Below are 16,240 nucleotides of genomic sequence, written 5' to 3' on the forward strand. Positions count from 1 at the left end.
TTGTTTATGTTAAAAATAGACTTTTCCCTAAAGTGAATAAAACAATCAACCTAAATCATCGGCTCCAAGTTTCTCATCAGCAAAAGAGCTATAAGAGCCTTAATTGCCAAGCTGATTTAGATAAGAGCCTGTTCTTTCTAATCACTAAGGAAGTCAATTACACTGCCTACGAGTGTATTTAAAAATGACTGTGCTTCAGGTTGTTTTTTGTGCTTTGATGTTTTCAACCTTAGGACCAAAGGAGCCATAAGACTCCTTGTGCTTATCTTTTAACTACACAGCCATGGTAAAACTCTCAATACACAATCTTACACACACAGTCACAGGTTTGTTATCGGCTCTTGTGTTTGACTATGCTGACTACAGGAGGTAATGAAAAGATGAATTGAATAGAGTCAAACAGTAACAAAAAAAAGCACTACAGGAGTATTGTGTTTGAGGTTTATTTTTCTTCAGATCCACATCTGGATTTATGGGAAGTCTGGCGTGATTGACATCTGCCTTCCTAAGTTCCATACATGTTTCTTTTTTTAATCATAGGTTATTTAAAGAAAGGGGAAGTTAAAAGGGGTCAGGACTCCACCTTAATAAAGAATGTTTTCTGTTTTGAAACAATTAAGTGTTTGCCTGCTTGGCTGACCCCTCTCCTCTCTCTTCTGGTGACTCTCCCCAGAGACTTTGGCAGAACAATGACTACTGTACCTTAGCTTCATTCATCCTGTGAAAGTACAGTATGACTTAGAGAAAGAGGACAGAAAAACAAAAACTCTTGGACCTTGGATTAAATAGGACTTAAATTTCTGAAAATGTTATAAAGATGGTTGCTCAACTCTGCAATCATCAAGGCTGCGGCTAATTACATCTTTTATTAGTTTGAATCAAACTGCAAGGTTAGTTCTTTTGTCGCTCTACGGTGTAAATCAAGATTACAATATATGAAACTTGAAACTTTTAAAGCAAAGGCTGATGCCATTCAGTACTTAAGCTTTGACAACCTTTAAAAAAACAGTGTTAGTCTAGTTTTATAAATACTGATTATCTTCCCTGCTTGTCTTGAACCTCTCAACCCAGAGGTGTTTCACTCATATGCAGAAAGCTTGAATAAATACTGTAGTTTTTAATGATAGGCACAGAAAATGAATTTAAACATCCTGACAATCAAATTTTAGGAAGCTGTTTCTCAGGCCCAAATTAATTAGTATATTCATAAGGCGCTTTGTTTAGCTACAGATTTGCTGTGCGTGCATGTTTTCATAGCAGCAGCAGGTTATTGTAAGTGGGATGGAATCAAAATAAACCACAGTGTGGTAAGAAACACATCATGCACTGTAACCATATATATAACAATAGAAAAATGATCAAGAAATACATTTCTATGTAACAGTTACAACTACAAAGTTCTTCAATTAATGCTACAGTCAAAAATTGAAAGTCTGTTTTTAAATCTTGACCTTTTTTTAAGTCAGTTTATTTATTGTATTATACTTTTGGGGGCTTTTAGCTTTACTTGGAAGAGAAAACTTGAGAGAGGGACAGGAAATGTGGAGAGAGAGTTAGGGGTGACATGCACCAAATCCTGCCAGGACCTGGAATCAATCAACTGACCAGTGCGACAAGGATTACAGCTTGTGAACATGGGGCTCCTGCTATACCAGAACGAGTGATTGTTACAGTGCAGAGAGACTTGATGAAGGTGATAAAAACACAGTATACCAAGTAGCTTTTAACTGAAAGTAGACTAGATAGATTTCTGAACTGTGAAAAGCATTGCCTTTTTTTTTTTTTTAAATCATGTCTGTCTTTACAGGACAAAGCTGCAATTCTAGCCCCCCTTCTTAAAATGTCTCATTATTTCAAAGAAAATGAAAAGGTGAAACTTCCCCCACACTGTTATTTAAACTCTTTATTCAAAACCAACAGAGGGTACGAAGGGCTGGCTGTCTGTAGAAGCTCACACCTTCCTTGAGTCTTTGCAGAGTGGAAAATGCATGGGGCTTGTGGTTAAAGTGACAGACATCAGTAGATAGTAGATAAAAAAAATGCGCACTTCTCTTATGTATCATATACTTATATTTTCAATGAAACAAGTTTCATCGAAGAGCAACCTGAGTGACAGAAAATGTAAAACTGGCAGAGAAACAAAACTTAGACAAGTCAAAGAAGAAACTTGTGCACCCACTACCACTTCCTGTCACCCCTCTTAAGACGGTATGATCGTGAGGGCAGCAATCAATACATTTTCCACTGCCGTGCATTGTAGTATAAGTCATGACATAGATGTCTTTATGTTTTTGAGAGCTGTGTTTCGATGGGAAAGATGGCGAATTCAAGTTGTTCTAAAAAAAAACCTTTTAAAAACTCATCAGAAATATCCCTGCTGATGATCATGTGACCCCAAGACCTAAAAACTGAATTGCTATAGAGATTATCCTTGACGTGTGAGAAATTGTTCAAGTTCATGACATCTCTCTGTTATTTTCTTTATTAGACTGAACAGGAGAGAGACAGGAAATGTGGGGAGCAGAGAGCAGGGGAAGACATGCAACAGAAGGTTGTGGTCAGGTGTTGAACCAGCGAGCGCTGCAAGGAGGACTAGCTTCTGTAGTTGGGGCCTTAACTGCTGTGGGCAATCATCGCCCTAAATTTAAGACATTTAAAGCCCTACGAAAGCAGGAGACAGTCAACAAAAGTACCAATAGAGAATTAATCTGCAACTATTATAAGGCCTGATCCATCATTTCTGCCTCGTTTTTTACAATTTGCCAAAATAGACTTGTTTCTACCTCTTAATTGTAAGGATTTTCTTTTGTGCTACTTCTTTAGGGAAATTAAATTTCACATTTCAGGGTTCAGATGAAATAAATAAAGCAAGCCTAACAGCATTGGCTCAATGATTCACTCAGTTATCTTATATACCTACACTTATGTTTCTTCAAGTCCTACCTTGCATCCCTCGCAGGCATGGACGCCGTAGTGAAACCCAGACGCTTTGTCTCCACAGACACGACACTCAATGTTCAGCGCTGTTGCTGACATGTCGTCCTGGAGCTTTGAGAACACTTGACTGTCGGGGTACTGAGGAGGCGACTCTGGCTCCAGCTTGATTGAGTCTGATGGAAGAAACATTATCAGGCAGATGAGACACCAAGAAAGAGACAGACGGACTGTTATAAATCTATTCTTATGTTTTCAACAAAAAATGCAAATCTGTATCTCTTAATGTGATACACTTAATGTCACATAAGAGTTTTCTTATGTAGACTTTGGCCAACTAAAAATGTGGCTAATGATCAATATTACCTCCTGCATGTCAATTTTGAAAAAACTAGATAACATGATTCAGGTCTGGACTTACTGTGCATGTCCTGCTCCACCCTGTAGCTGTGCATGGTGGTGTAGTCCATGTTGGTCAGGTGTTCTTCGCGCTGCGGTGGACTGGGGTCATAGGCCACCCCGGCGGAGGAAATGCAGGAAATGAGTGGGGGGGACATTGAGGAAGGGATGGAGGGGGAGGAGATGGAGGAGTAGTCTAACGTGGACAGATGCTTCATTTCGAGAGAGTGGGAGCTGTCGTCCAGCTCTGACAAGTCCACGGCACTCAGACTGAATCCCACAGGCCAGGCTAGGAGCTGCTGGGTGTCCACCATGTCTTCTGTAGAGAGAGAGAGAGAGAGAGAGAAAGAGAGAGAGATGAGGCAGTGACGTGATAGCTGATGCAACATCCTTTGTTGACTGTATGTGACCTTGTTAAAAGAAAACAACCATAAAAGAAGAGGAGAGAGGAGGAGAGGAAGAAGAAGAGTTTGTAGAGACTGAGAGTGGAGGAGGAGATAAAAAAGATGACAATCCAAACACTGATAGACGGGCCCTCGTTCGGCATTGTGCACAGAGTAAATGATAAAATATGTCCTGTCAGAAAAGCCAAACACACACTTTCGACCATGATGAGCACCCACCGTCCTCCAGCTCATTCCTGCGCTCCGTCTGTTATCAAGTAAACAGGGAGGCGGATTGTGTCGCAAGGAGTACAAGACGAACTCTGGCACTGAAGAAAATCTCTTCTGTTCAAAACACCGTCTGTGTTCCTCTGTTTCTGTTTGGGTGGCTCGCCGTGTGATTACCCAACCAAAGCACACAGACAGCAGGGACAGTTTGAGCTTCTGTCTGTCTGTCTGAGGCCAAGGATGTGATATTTAGCTACTGCTGTGTAATGAACTGCATCTCCTGAGAGCACTAAAACAGCTCATTTCAAATTTGAAGTTTGGTTTCAGCGAAAAAGATTCCCTCAGTGAGTTTTCAGTTATTACATTATCACTGATGGTTGCAGATCAAGATGACTCTGGAAAGTGCGACCAATCAGAGCCAAGCAACAAGTGATGTAGAAGCAGCCACAATGCTAGGTAGCTAGCTCATACATCCAGTTCATGTGGAGTCTAGCTCAATATAGAGCTGTTAACAGAAATTGTTCATGGCTTTATTTAGAAGCCAACACGTAACATTTGTATGTAACTTGAACTCGGCTCAGTTTGTCTGATATGGACATAAGCACATCCAGAGTTTCCCTCATCAACATCTAAAGGCTTTTATCTGAAAAAAAAAAGACTCAACAGCATTTAGCCCCGCCCCACATCAGGAGAGCAGTCCTGGGTCCAATGAGAGCCAGGTTAGCTGGAACTATTGGAATGAGACTCATGTACCAGAGCTAACAAGACATTGGCTCATAGATTTTTGTCTGATTCCTAGGCTGACTGACCTTTAAGTCACACAAAAACAGGCTATTTCTATTTTTTGCTACACCATGACACTTCTAGGAAGGATGCATCTATTGTTTTGTTTTTTTCCTTTCATGAGATTTCTTGACAATTAAACAAATACAGCATTTTGACAGACGCACAATTATCTTTTGCTACTTTGGATTTTTTTTTTTTTTACCCATTTTACTGAAGAGCATATTCAAACAGTCCCTGAAAATACATTTCAACCCCAGCTTTGTCGCTCAACTTCTTTGTGACATGATGAAGGCTCTTCGATCATTCATGGTTTGTCAGAAATGGAGGACACTAGTAAAACAAAATGATCAAAGTCCAGCAGTGGAGGGTCACTCCAAACCACACATAAACAAACCTCTTACAAGCTGTAAAATCAAGCTTGAGTTTGAAGTAGTTTTTCCTGGTGATGTAACATTATTAGACGACCTTGTTAAAGTGGTTTTTCATTTAGAATCAGAATGGGGTTTGTTGCTAAGTAGGTTCAAACATATGAAGAATTTGTCTTGATGTTCTAATGCAGAAAAAATGAACAGAGAAGTGGAATAGAAATAAAAAAATATAAGGAAAAAAACATTTAAGTGTAGTGTTACTACTGTTAAGGAACTTAATTTAGAATAAGATACAAATCTTAAAAACAATATCAAACTATATCAACAAAATGTGTGGAAAGTGTGAACAAAAGTTGCAATGGAGAGCTGTACAGAGCCTGTGGGCCAAACATCTTTGGGAAGTTGGTTGAATATGTTTCAACGTATGATTTATCAAGAAAATAGTGCCAGGCAGAAAAGATGCCGATCTCATAAGTGATAACAATTAGATGTGTGTTGGTTTCGCTAGATAGCAAATTTAACAGAAGTTAATGTAGGTTTTTATTGGTTGGTTAGTCAGTAAAAAAAAAGTGTCAGTCCTGATCCAGGAGTTGTCAGTAGTTTTCCTTTGAGGAAGATGCCTTTGTATGTAACGTGTGTGTGACGTACTCCAGAGAGTCTAAGGGAAGTGAATCTCTTCTGTGTCACACTAATGTACATGTATGTACCACAGACATGAAGTGTACGCTTTTTATTGGTTATTAAGTCACAGTTGTCAGCAAAAAAATAAATCTTGAGAAGCCAAAGTTGCAGTGAAGCAATTTAGATAGGTAAGGTTGAGGGGAAGTTAGTTGGTCAGCTAGTTAGCCACTACGATTCCGGCTATAGTGACGTGACAGTTTAGCTATAGGGCCAAAGCAGTGAGGAATGAGGTTACACCAAGTTAAATAAATTATGAGTTGAACTGCTTTTTTTTTGGGCTTTGTAAAGTTTATATTTTAAGACTGAAAATCACAGCTTTGTTATCCAAAACACAGGCAACTATAATTTTTAGCGTTGTAACTCAAACCATCTCTGACTCTCAGAATATTGTCATTAATGTACAATGACTATTTAATTAACGGCCTGACATATTCACTTGTTAATCAACTATGGAAATCTTTTGTTGAGAGCTGCACAAGAAAGCAGACAACAACAACAACAACAACAACAGAGTTACACTCAAATAGGGCGAGTTCATTCTTAACTTTCATGCAAAGGCTTATTTATGCATCTTTCTTAACACTGATACAAAAATTATTGAAATTTCCCACGCCTTGTTTCTCTTATTTGAATCAGAGGAATTGTATTCTGACCCTGATTGAAATCGTAGAAGCTCTGAAAAGGAAGACTCAGAGTAGCACTAGTTATAAATAGCTAATAGATTAAAGGATGCATCCTCTGAAACACCTGGTGTGCCAAACAACCTTTTGTGTCCAACACCAAAAATAAACCTCCTCTAATCAAGGAAGGCCTGATTTGGAAAAGAAAGTCCCAAAGAATCCGAGGAATTATGCAACAGGACAAAACTAAAATAGCAATATTCCGATGGCACAGCAGCACCAGGTATAAAAATGGCTACACATTACTTTGCAAAACATCCCCCCGGAGCAAACATCCTCCTCCCTCAAATAGTTATTGTTTCCTTTTTACATGCTTGGACTGTGGCAGTGATAATTAGCAGGGGAACTACTTAAAATTCACAGAGACGTTGACATTGTTTCAGAACAGGAGGGAGAAAGAGAAGTGTGTGCGTGAATATGTGTGTGTGTCTGCTGGCTGTGCCCCTGGAAGCTGCTGTAAGGGAAAATGCTGACTATTAATAACCAAAGAAACCTGGTTATTTTTCCCTTTTGTTGGCTGGTTGCCATCTGATCCAAAACTAAAATAAACACAGCATTGGAAAGACTTGCGTCCGGCTTGGCGTCAAGTCATCATACAGAGACAGAAATCTTGAGGGAGAGCGAGCAATAGAGATGAGGGGTGAGAGGGATAATGTGACAGAGAGCGAGTCCTGAGACCATTTCAAAAACCCAACTTCACATTTGTGGCCTCAAAGAAAAAAGGACCTCATGTTCTGTACTCAGAAGGCCCTTTAATACAGCTGAGGGAGAAAAAAAGCCTGTGGTGCTGAAACCATGCTGCAATCAAAGGTGAAAACCACTTTCCACCGTAACTTCTCTCCTGTGAATTTTCAAGGAAATACTGTAGAACGATTTCTGCTAAATTCAATACATTTGCAAATGTGAGCGCTGTGTGGGCAAACACCCTGTCAGACCATATAAAAGATGACAGATGTGAGGTTTTCGCGGTGTGTATTGTGTTCGCAAATGTGCATGTGTGCGTCTGCACACGTGCATGACAGTTCTGCCGGTGTCTCCAGCCACTTCTCAGGTTTCCACACGTCAGAACTTGTCCTCCAGGTGAGAGTACAGCATGTAGGAGTATGTTTTTATCATCTATTGCTTCATTAATGACATAATAACAAAAGGCTAACGGCAAACTGGCAGGCAGGTCTGGCAAGCTACTGTACCCATGAGGTGGACTGATACTGTGTGTGTGCGTGTGTCTGAGCCAAAACATACAGTAAAAACCACCAAGCAACCTTTTCAAGTAGAATCTTGTAAGGATCTTTGAATGGACAAACACATTATTTGAGAGCAGAGAGACAGACAAAAGGTACAAAGACGACATGGTAATACTAGATACTAGAGTGATGCTGCTTTTGTATTCTGTAAGCAGACTAAAAGAGGTCAAACCAAGAGGTCAACCAAGAGGTCAAACCAGGATATGTGAAATCTTTACTTCAGGGACAATGTTACAAAACTCATGAAACACTCATGTTTCATATTTCCTAACAGAAAAATGATTTTGCTGAACGCAATGACTAAAAGGCTGGGGGTCAGATTATTGCCTAAAAATGTCTTAAATCCTTTTCTGCCTCTGAATATGGAGCCTTATTATTAAAATGTATTGACTTTAACAAATGAGCTCTGAGATTATGATATTTTTTTATACAAAAACGCTCAGAAAGTAACACTTACTGCGCAAAAAAAAAGGACTGAATGCTTCTGATGAATACACTGGAAAACATCCAGTGTCATCATCATTTTTTCCTAGGGTGTAGAAGCCTCCTACGCTCCGACACAGCATGCCATTTAACAGTCAAGCAAAGGAAATGTACAAGCTGAGGAGTAGTTAAGGAAAATGACAGAAGTGAAAACAGAAGCCGGTCTGGTATATTTAGTAATGTTGAGACAAAAAGGCAGAACCTGCCCTGCTGCATTCAGAGGCATTAACGCTCTTATCTTCTCTGTTTGAATAATAACTATGCTCTCTGTCTGAGGGTGAGAACCACGCCACATATGTCTGAAGACATGCAAGAACCATTTGGTTGGAAATTAACTTGATTGCTTTTCATGAACACTGACATGTGGATGTTATAGGTAAAAAAGAAAAACAAGGCGCATACTTTTTTTCTATTCTCTAACATGCTTAGTTTCCTGTTGGAGACTTGTACATATGCCTGACTTATCTCAGCCTCACACTAAACAAGTCCACTCTCTGTTCTCTTAATAACAACCTATTTCCCCTCTTTTTGCATAGTAAGCTTTCTACATTACAACAGTTGTGTAAATGAATGTGTATGTGTCAAACACAGAAAGAGATAGTGCAAACAGAAAGTGACTTCCTGACCTCTTCATGTAAAAAAAGAAAAGCTTGTGGTTCAGTGTCAGTGACTAAAACAAAGATATGCCTGCCTGCATGACTGCTTACAGTCCCCACAAATTCTTTGAAAATATTACATGCGCTTGATTTTTGCCTAACAGTGGAATACAGTAGAAAGATAGCATGTTGTGGCAAATCTGTGCTTTAATTGTTATTAGCTGATTTCATTAACTAAGTCTGGAAACAGAAAAAAACAGCAGGGGGTGAAACCTTCATGTAGCACAAAATCTAAAAGATCTACCAGCCTGCCTCTCTCTTCAGGAAATAAGCTTTTCTTCTTTACTTTGGTGGTTTGAAGACACCACAGGAAGAGTTACCTGAAAGGGCCTTCCCCCTTTCTACACCTCAATGATCAAACAGGAGAGTAATGGAAACAATGTGCATACCAAGTGTCAGCCAGAGGTCTGGACTCTCTTTTCAGCAGAACTGAGAGTCTACTAGTGTCTGAAAACCCACTTCTTCTGTTAGTACTGACTTCACTCATGAAACTTCAAAAGCTTGTCAAAGCGGGATGGCACAGTTCTGAGTAAAACAGCATCCAGACAACCACTCTCTCATTTCTATTTCATTGGGTTTTTTTTGAGTATTGATCAGCACCAGGTCAACCACAGGTCACGTTAAGGGGGAGGCAAGACTTCTTACAAACTGGCAACAAGTGAAAACAATGAAAAGCTTGAATGTTTGTATATTTAATAGTCTTAAAGTGTTCATTTACCTTCCTTTTTCTTATCTCATCTCAAATGTTGAATCGCAAAATATAAAAACTACTTCATGATTATAAGGCCCTTGGGTTTTCACGCCGTTTAGTGTCCACAATCTCAATTTCAGGGCTCTCCTCAATCGCACTTGTGTTGCTGGGTCACAAAGTTGTCCAATGGCACTTCCAATTCCCTTAGAAGTAGTGACAGCTAAGTCTGTTTAAGAATGCTCCCTGTGCTTTGTGTTTGTTTTCATTCAGTCGCATTTTACCAAAAAATTTAAGAATAATTGATGAAAATCATGAATCTACGCCTGGAAAACTGTATCCAGAAAAAAATAGTGTGGTTTGTATCTTGATATCGGTTCTTCTTGATTTTAATTGGTCGGTGATGGCGAAGTGACCTTGAAGAGCGCTGCAGTGCTCCAAAAGTTTAACTATTATCAACTGAGATCACTGCGCAATGGCAAATTCGACAAAATCAGCTAAATTTTACATTTCAGACACTGAACACTGAACACTGAACACTGAACACTAAATTAAACCAGTTTTGTATAGAACATAGGCGCTGACAGTGCAAAAAAAAAGGCTTTAATGGACACAGGGCCTTAGCATCTCCAGGCTTTCTTTTTAATTTTTCAAGAGTATCTGGTTTGACTACGTTGGCATTCAACCAAATCCTAGCAAACATTACCATTAGCTAGCTAAATGTCTATTGGCTGGATACATACCCCTTTAATTTTTAAACTGTGTCATGCTAAAGGTTAGCTATGACATGACTGACATTAGCTGTTTTCTACTGATAGCTAACGAGGTAAGACACTTTTTGTTTCTTTACGTACAACCCTGGTGATTTGCGCTATTCTCTCGTGATTTGCACTATTCTCTCTCTTTCCAGTTGCAAATCGATCTTTAACCAATTAAATTTGAGAGATTTTTACGATGCCTTATGTTTATATAATTTGTAAAACCTGGAACACAGCAGTACAACATTATAACAGCATTTCGGCTTCCTAACTCTCTGCGTGACATTGCATCAAAATGGCTGCTGCGTGGTTCTAGCAACATCACGCTGCAGAAAGACCTTGTGATAAATTTCTTTTTATTATTTGAACCCTTTTGGCTAAAAAATAAATATACTAACTGTAGGTTTCTAAGCTCACAGGTTCTGCAAATATCATAAAAATGGCAAATGCCAACCAAAGCAAGTATGTTAAATAATAAACAGTTTAACTCAAGCTTACTGTGTATTTGACCAAACTGATTCATCTAGAGTAATCAACACTGATGCCTGCTCCTGGAAGATAAAGCAGAAAGTCACTCACCATACGACATCATCATTATAAGAATATTCATATTTAGTTTAGCCTCATATCAGATGTGACAGCGGACTGTTTTTAAGGGGATATTACAGCAATGCATACTGTGTGCATTGATTATGAAAAAATAATAATTGAATGACAGCAGCATAAAAAAACACAAAGCACGGGACACTCACCATGCTCATCCCGCTTCAGCTCAGAGAGTGTTCAGCACAAGTGACAGTGACAGGAGAAGAGTCTGGTGCATGAGTGTGTCTGTGTGAGTGTGTGTGTGTGTGTGTGTGTGTGCCATGGTCATGCTTTTCCTCAGGAAGTGATGACCGATAGAAAGGGAACTACAAACATTTTCATTCTCTGACAAGGTCTGGGCTCAGCAAAAGTTCAGACAGCTAACCATCATGTGGTCTTTGTGTGTGTGTGTGTGTGTGTATGTGTGTGTGTGTGTGTGTGTGTGTGTGTGTGTGTGTGTGTGTGTGTGTGCATGTGGGTTTTTCATTCCCAAGTTTTTAACATCTGTATATCTCTGTCTATTTTTACAGTATATACTTGTTTTTTTATTTTTAGTAGTGTTTCTTGGTACTATCCTGTGTAGGTTTGTGTGCATGCGTGTGTGTTTGTTCTGTGTGTGTTAAGTGGTAGACATCAGATGCAGATGATTTCCTGTTGCTTCACTCTGACAGGCAACCTCATCATGCCTCTCTGGTTGCACTTCTCTTCGTCCTCTCAGTCACTCATTGTCGATGTGACAGTGGTGACGCACCCACTTCAGCCCCCTCATGCAATACCAACACAATACAAGACAGCTAGTCCTCTGTTCGTTTCTTTTTATCGTCACAGGTACTGATTAAATCTACTGAGCATTTTTCTTTTTAAATCTAAATCTTCAAATGAACAAATTGAGCACCAAGTTGAGTTATTTTTCTTGTACAATAAATGTGTTCTGATAGTTTTGAAGCTTAACAACTCTCACACACGTTTCCAGGTCAAACTAAAGAGAAGTGGTTTCTCCTTGTTAACTGTGATTCTGGAAAGTTTATGCTGTCACTACCATTTGTACATACGTTACGTGAAACTACACGGGATCTGCAATTAAAAGGCAAGTCTTATGTAACGAAAGTGAAAAAAATACTCAGAGTGAAGCAATTATCAAATAAATGAGACAGAGGAGACAGACTGACTGAGCAGCTCAGAGACAGAGAGTCTCAGCTTGTCTGTACCTATCAATCATTCACTCACAGCTGTCACAGTTGGACAAGTAGGGTCAAGTGGTCTCACATTAGCTTGACAGTGGCTTTCTTCTATACTTTAGTACCAGGAGACAATAACCAATTCCAACAATGCTAAGACTATTAGAAGAAGTGTTAAACTGTGCAGGCTCTGTTCCTAAAAAAATATGAAAATTTTGGTGTTCACATCAAGTGTGAAAACTCCATCTGCTGCCATGATAACATATAAAGGTGGGCCAACAACATTGCTGAGTTCACCTGCACCCATGTAAGACATTTATTTATGCTGTACAACAAAACACCCATGAGGCAATAAGGAGATAATGTTTTGTCTACTATTTTTCCAGATTTATTCTTCCGTTTCTTGCTTGCTGACTTTGCTGCCTTTGGTAGAAAATTTGAAAAATCTTTTTTTTTCCAACTTGAATTTTGGCTTTTATGCCTTTATTATATTTAGGGATAGGACAGGATATAGAGGAGAAAACTAGATAGAGAGAGTGGGGTATGACATACAGTACCTGCCTCAAGGACTATAGCCTCTGTAAATGGGATTTTGAACTTCTAGGCCATCTTTCATATATCAAGTACCTTTGAAACAATATTATGCAAAATTAATCTAGAATGTTTTGTTTTGAACACATGATATTTAAAAAAAATGTCCAAGTAATGGTACTTTTGACAACACAAATGATGTAGACTATAAAAAAGTAGCCCTTTCATTTAACCTGCAACACTTCACACACAGGCACAGATCAATATACTGCCAAACTGCACCATTCTATGAGATTTTATCAGTCACCTGTGATTGTTTACATCTAGGTAGTAGATCAGTATAGCATTATGGCAGTAGCCTTTACCTGGAGCCACAGTCCGTGACGCTAAGACACTACATATAAACCGGCATTTCAGGCCTACAGTAATACAAATATTACTGTAACTGTTTGGTGCAAGTAGCGAGGGTGGTTACGTTTGATCAATCAGTGGACTAAACATGCACATTCAAGTACTTAACTCCATATTCACAACATGTGTTGCTGCCTCTTTCATTTACTAAACAACAATAACAACAACAAAGAAGCAAATGTTTAAGCAATCAAAGGCGCACACAACGCAGCGGTTTTAAAACAAAAGAGGCTAATCTAACTCTTCAATCTTTGAACCAAGCTTTTGATCACTGCCACATCATATAATAATCCATTGTGATGGGAAGGCTTGGCTCACCAGATTTACACGTACACACACACACACACACACACACACACACACACACACACACACACACACACACACACACACACACACACACATAGACACTGTTTTTCAGGGTATGATCTACATTGCAGTTAGAATCATGGTGTGACTGGGACGTGAGGTGGGCCTTGTATTACAAGACAACATGCTGAGTGAACTCCACTGAAAAGCACTCTGGGGGACTCTAAAAAAAACATATTGAACGATTTCATGCCAACACACACACACACACACACACACACACACACACACACACACACACACACACACACACACACAAGATCTTAAACAGATCTCTGGAGCCGTTTGAAGTCCCCCCCTGCTTATCATGCTCCACCATCATCATGGTCACCAAGAAATCCTCCTTCACAGGATAAAATGGCCACAAGATTGTCGCTTTGCGTCCATAGGCATGACAACCTTAGAGAAACTGGTGTTGAGACACTTTAAGGACAAGATTGTTTCCTGATAAGACCAACCACAAACACCTCTATGACACCCGTAAACATTCTCTGATATGATTAGAAACGATCAACTAAATGACCAAATAACATCATGTTCAGAGAGATATAATCCAGTACATCTCTCTTGACCAACAGATTTCAATTTGTGCAGCTCCATCCTTGACGGTCGGTGAGGTACTCCTGGTACCCTAAAAGAAGTCCCCCCCCCCCCCACACTAAAACAGGACAGAATGGATCGATTATTTTGGTATCTTTCCCAACTTCTGATAGTGGAAATGCTAATAATTGCCTACGGTACTGTCCAGTACCGAACTGAACCAGACGCTTGGTGGAAACACAGCTAAAGACAGTTTCTACCCTCATCAGTTTTTTTTTTAATTTTTTTAATTTTGTTTTTGCAGGATTATTCCAGTACAACCAATACAGTGTAATAGTTAACAGTCTTTTTCTGTTTTTAAACACACACACACACAAACAACCGTCCTCCCACCACCCCACTCCCTCAAACCCCAGCTCAAATTAACAAAACAGAATGTAAAATAAAATACAATACAATCAAGTAACACGTGGTACAGACATAAATAAATAAGTAAGGAAATAAATAAATAAATAAATAGAAATATAAGATGTCGTTCATAAGGAGTTTGATATTAGTTTTGTTTGCTGCTCGCATCCCAGTCAGAAAGAGTCTAAATCGGGCAGCATTGTCCACATGACCCATGTTGGCTCTACCCTCATCAATTTGATGAATTTCAAACAGTAGCAGAGCATAACAGTGAACACTGCACTGTTTCCTTGCCACTGCACTACTGTCTCATGCCGGCCTGTATATATGTTTTTAAATGTTTAGTGCTTGTACATATTAGTTTTATGTTTGTACATAGCGAGTGAAGACAACCGGAGTCTTGTAAGTGTAAACACACTTGGCCAGTGAAGCTAATATGATTCTGATTATGCTTAATTTATTTGCATATGCAAAACCATGAATTTACTTTACTTCTCTGGAATTCTCTAGTGTCTGATAGAATTTGAATGAGGTTTGTTAAAATGTGTAAAAGTATTGGTTGTGTGTGAAATGTCGGCTTTTGGACTTCTTTGAACACCTAGATATAAGGAATTTTCAAATGCTAATTTCAGTGATATGTGGGCTCTCTTTACTTTCCTTTCGGGGGTTCTTTCACTCCCTTTTCTTATCTGTATGTAGAAGTCTATCACTGTCTTGATTTTTTTCTGTTTCTTTGTGCGAATTGCCAGTAATTATTGAAAAATAAGATATGGTCAATGGTATACTGTACATTGTCAACATGCCTATAGAATGAGACAGAGGGAGCATGAGACAGATAAGTATCCTTGTACTGTAAGCCTATATATGTGTGTGCACTCCATGCTCTGTGGGAATCCGCAGTTTCAACAATAATCTAAGGACATGAACTTTCCCCTAATTCCTTTAAATAGTATGAGTTAATGGTTGATGAGTCTCTTGAGCCTCAAGAGCTTCCTCACTGGATAAGGGGAAGGAGTGGTGCATGCTGTCAAGGCCTCACACACATGCATGCATGCATGCACACACACGTACACATACACTATGGTATGCTGTATGAAGGACATACAATGTGTATTAGAACACGTGTACACAGCATAAACAAAGCACAGTTAAGGGCACTCCTTCTATTTATGACAGAAGAGCAAAGACAAAATCTGTCTTTGTGTCATCCGATGCACGCACACGCACACACATATACACATACACGCACACACACACACAAACACACACACACACACACACACACACACACACACACACACACACACACACACACACACACACATACATGCACACACACATCTTTAAAGCTGAGGTCAGAAGTGATAAACACAGGGAGCAAGGTATAGAAAGGTAAGAGAAAAAGATGGCACAGAAAGACAGACGTGGAGATAAACCACCTATACGACTTTCATATGATGATGTCACATAGGTTAAAGATCACCTTATGCGAGTGATCTCATCCATAGTCGTATGGGAAATCACAGCACAGAAGATTTACAGATAAACGTGTTCTGGCGTAGATGGGGTGTGAGAGGAGGGCAGCACGGTAAGAAGAGGGAGAGGTACAACGTGGGAAGGGTCATGCCCTGTTCCTCGAAGTGAAGAGGAAAAGACAGGAGTGTGCTGCCCACCGCTGTTTGGCTGGACAATAACAAAACAACACATGATGTGACTTTCATTAACAGAACATGCTGTAAATATGTGTCCCGGAAATGTGTTCACAAAAGATACTGATTTAGAAATGTCAGTGAAAAGGAAGGTAAAGGTTTGATATAAGCAAAATTAGCGTCAGAGTTGGTGTGACAAATGAGCATTTCCCCCCCCAGCATTGTCCTATATAACATAATGAGTAAGGGTGCAGTGGATCACAAAACTCACAGTTCAGATT

At 39.4% G+C, this 16,240-nt stretch overlaps 1 protein-coding gene across 3 annotated transcripts in view; it reads right to left on the minus strand.

The window, feature by feature from the left end:
• pparg (peroxisome proliferator-activated receptor gamma) overlaps window positions 1–16,240 on the minus strand; it is a 38,436-nt gene that overhangs the window by 13,225 nt on the left and 8,971 nt on the right. For 2 of the 3 annotated variants that reach the window (XM_034676021.1, XM_034676085.1), the window contains exons 2-3: window positions 3,356–3,652; window positions 2,944–3,110 (exon numbers count right to left, since the gene is read on the minus strand). In XM_034676021.1, the coding sequence (XP_034531912.1) occupies window positions 2,944–3,110; window positions 3,356–3,652 (464 nt within the window). Of the gene's footprint in view, window positions 1–2,943; window positions 3,111–3,355; window positions 3,653–11,040; window positions 11,109–16,240 lie in introns of those variants that run through there. The other variant, XM_034676158.1, reaches the window with a different exon arrangement.

Source organism: Notolabrus celidotus, chromosome 1 (genome assembly GCF_009762535.1).
Source record: "Notolabrus celidotus isolate fNotCel1 chromosome 1, fNotCel1.pri, whole genome shotgun sequence".
In the NCBI taxonomy this organism is placed as follows: domain Eukaryota; kingdom Metazoa; phylum Chordata; class Actinopteri; order Labriformes; family Labridae; genus Notolabrus; species Notolabrus celidotus.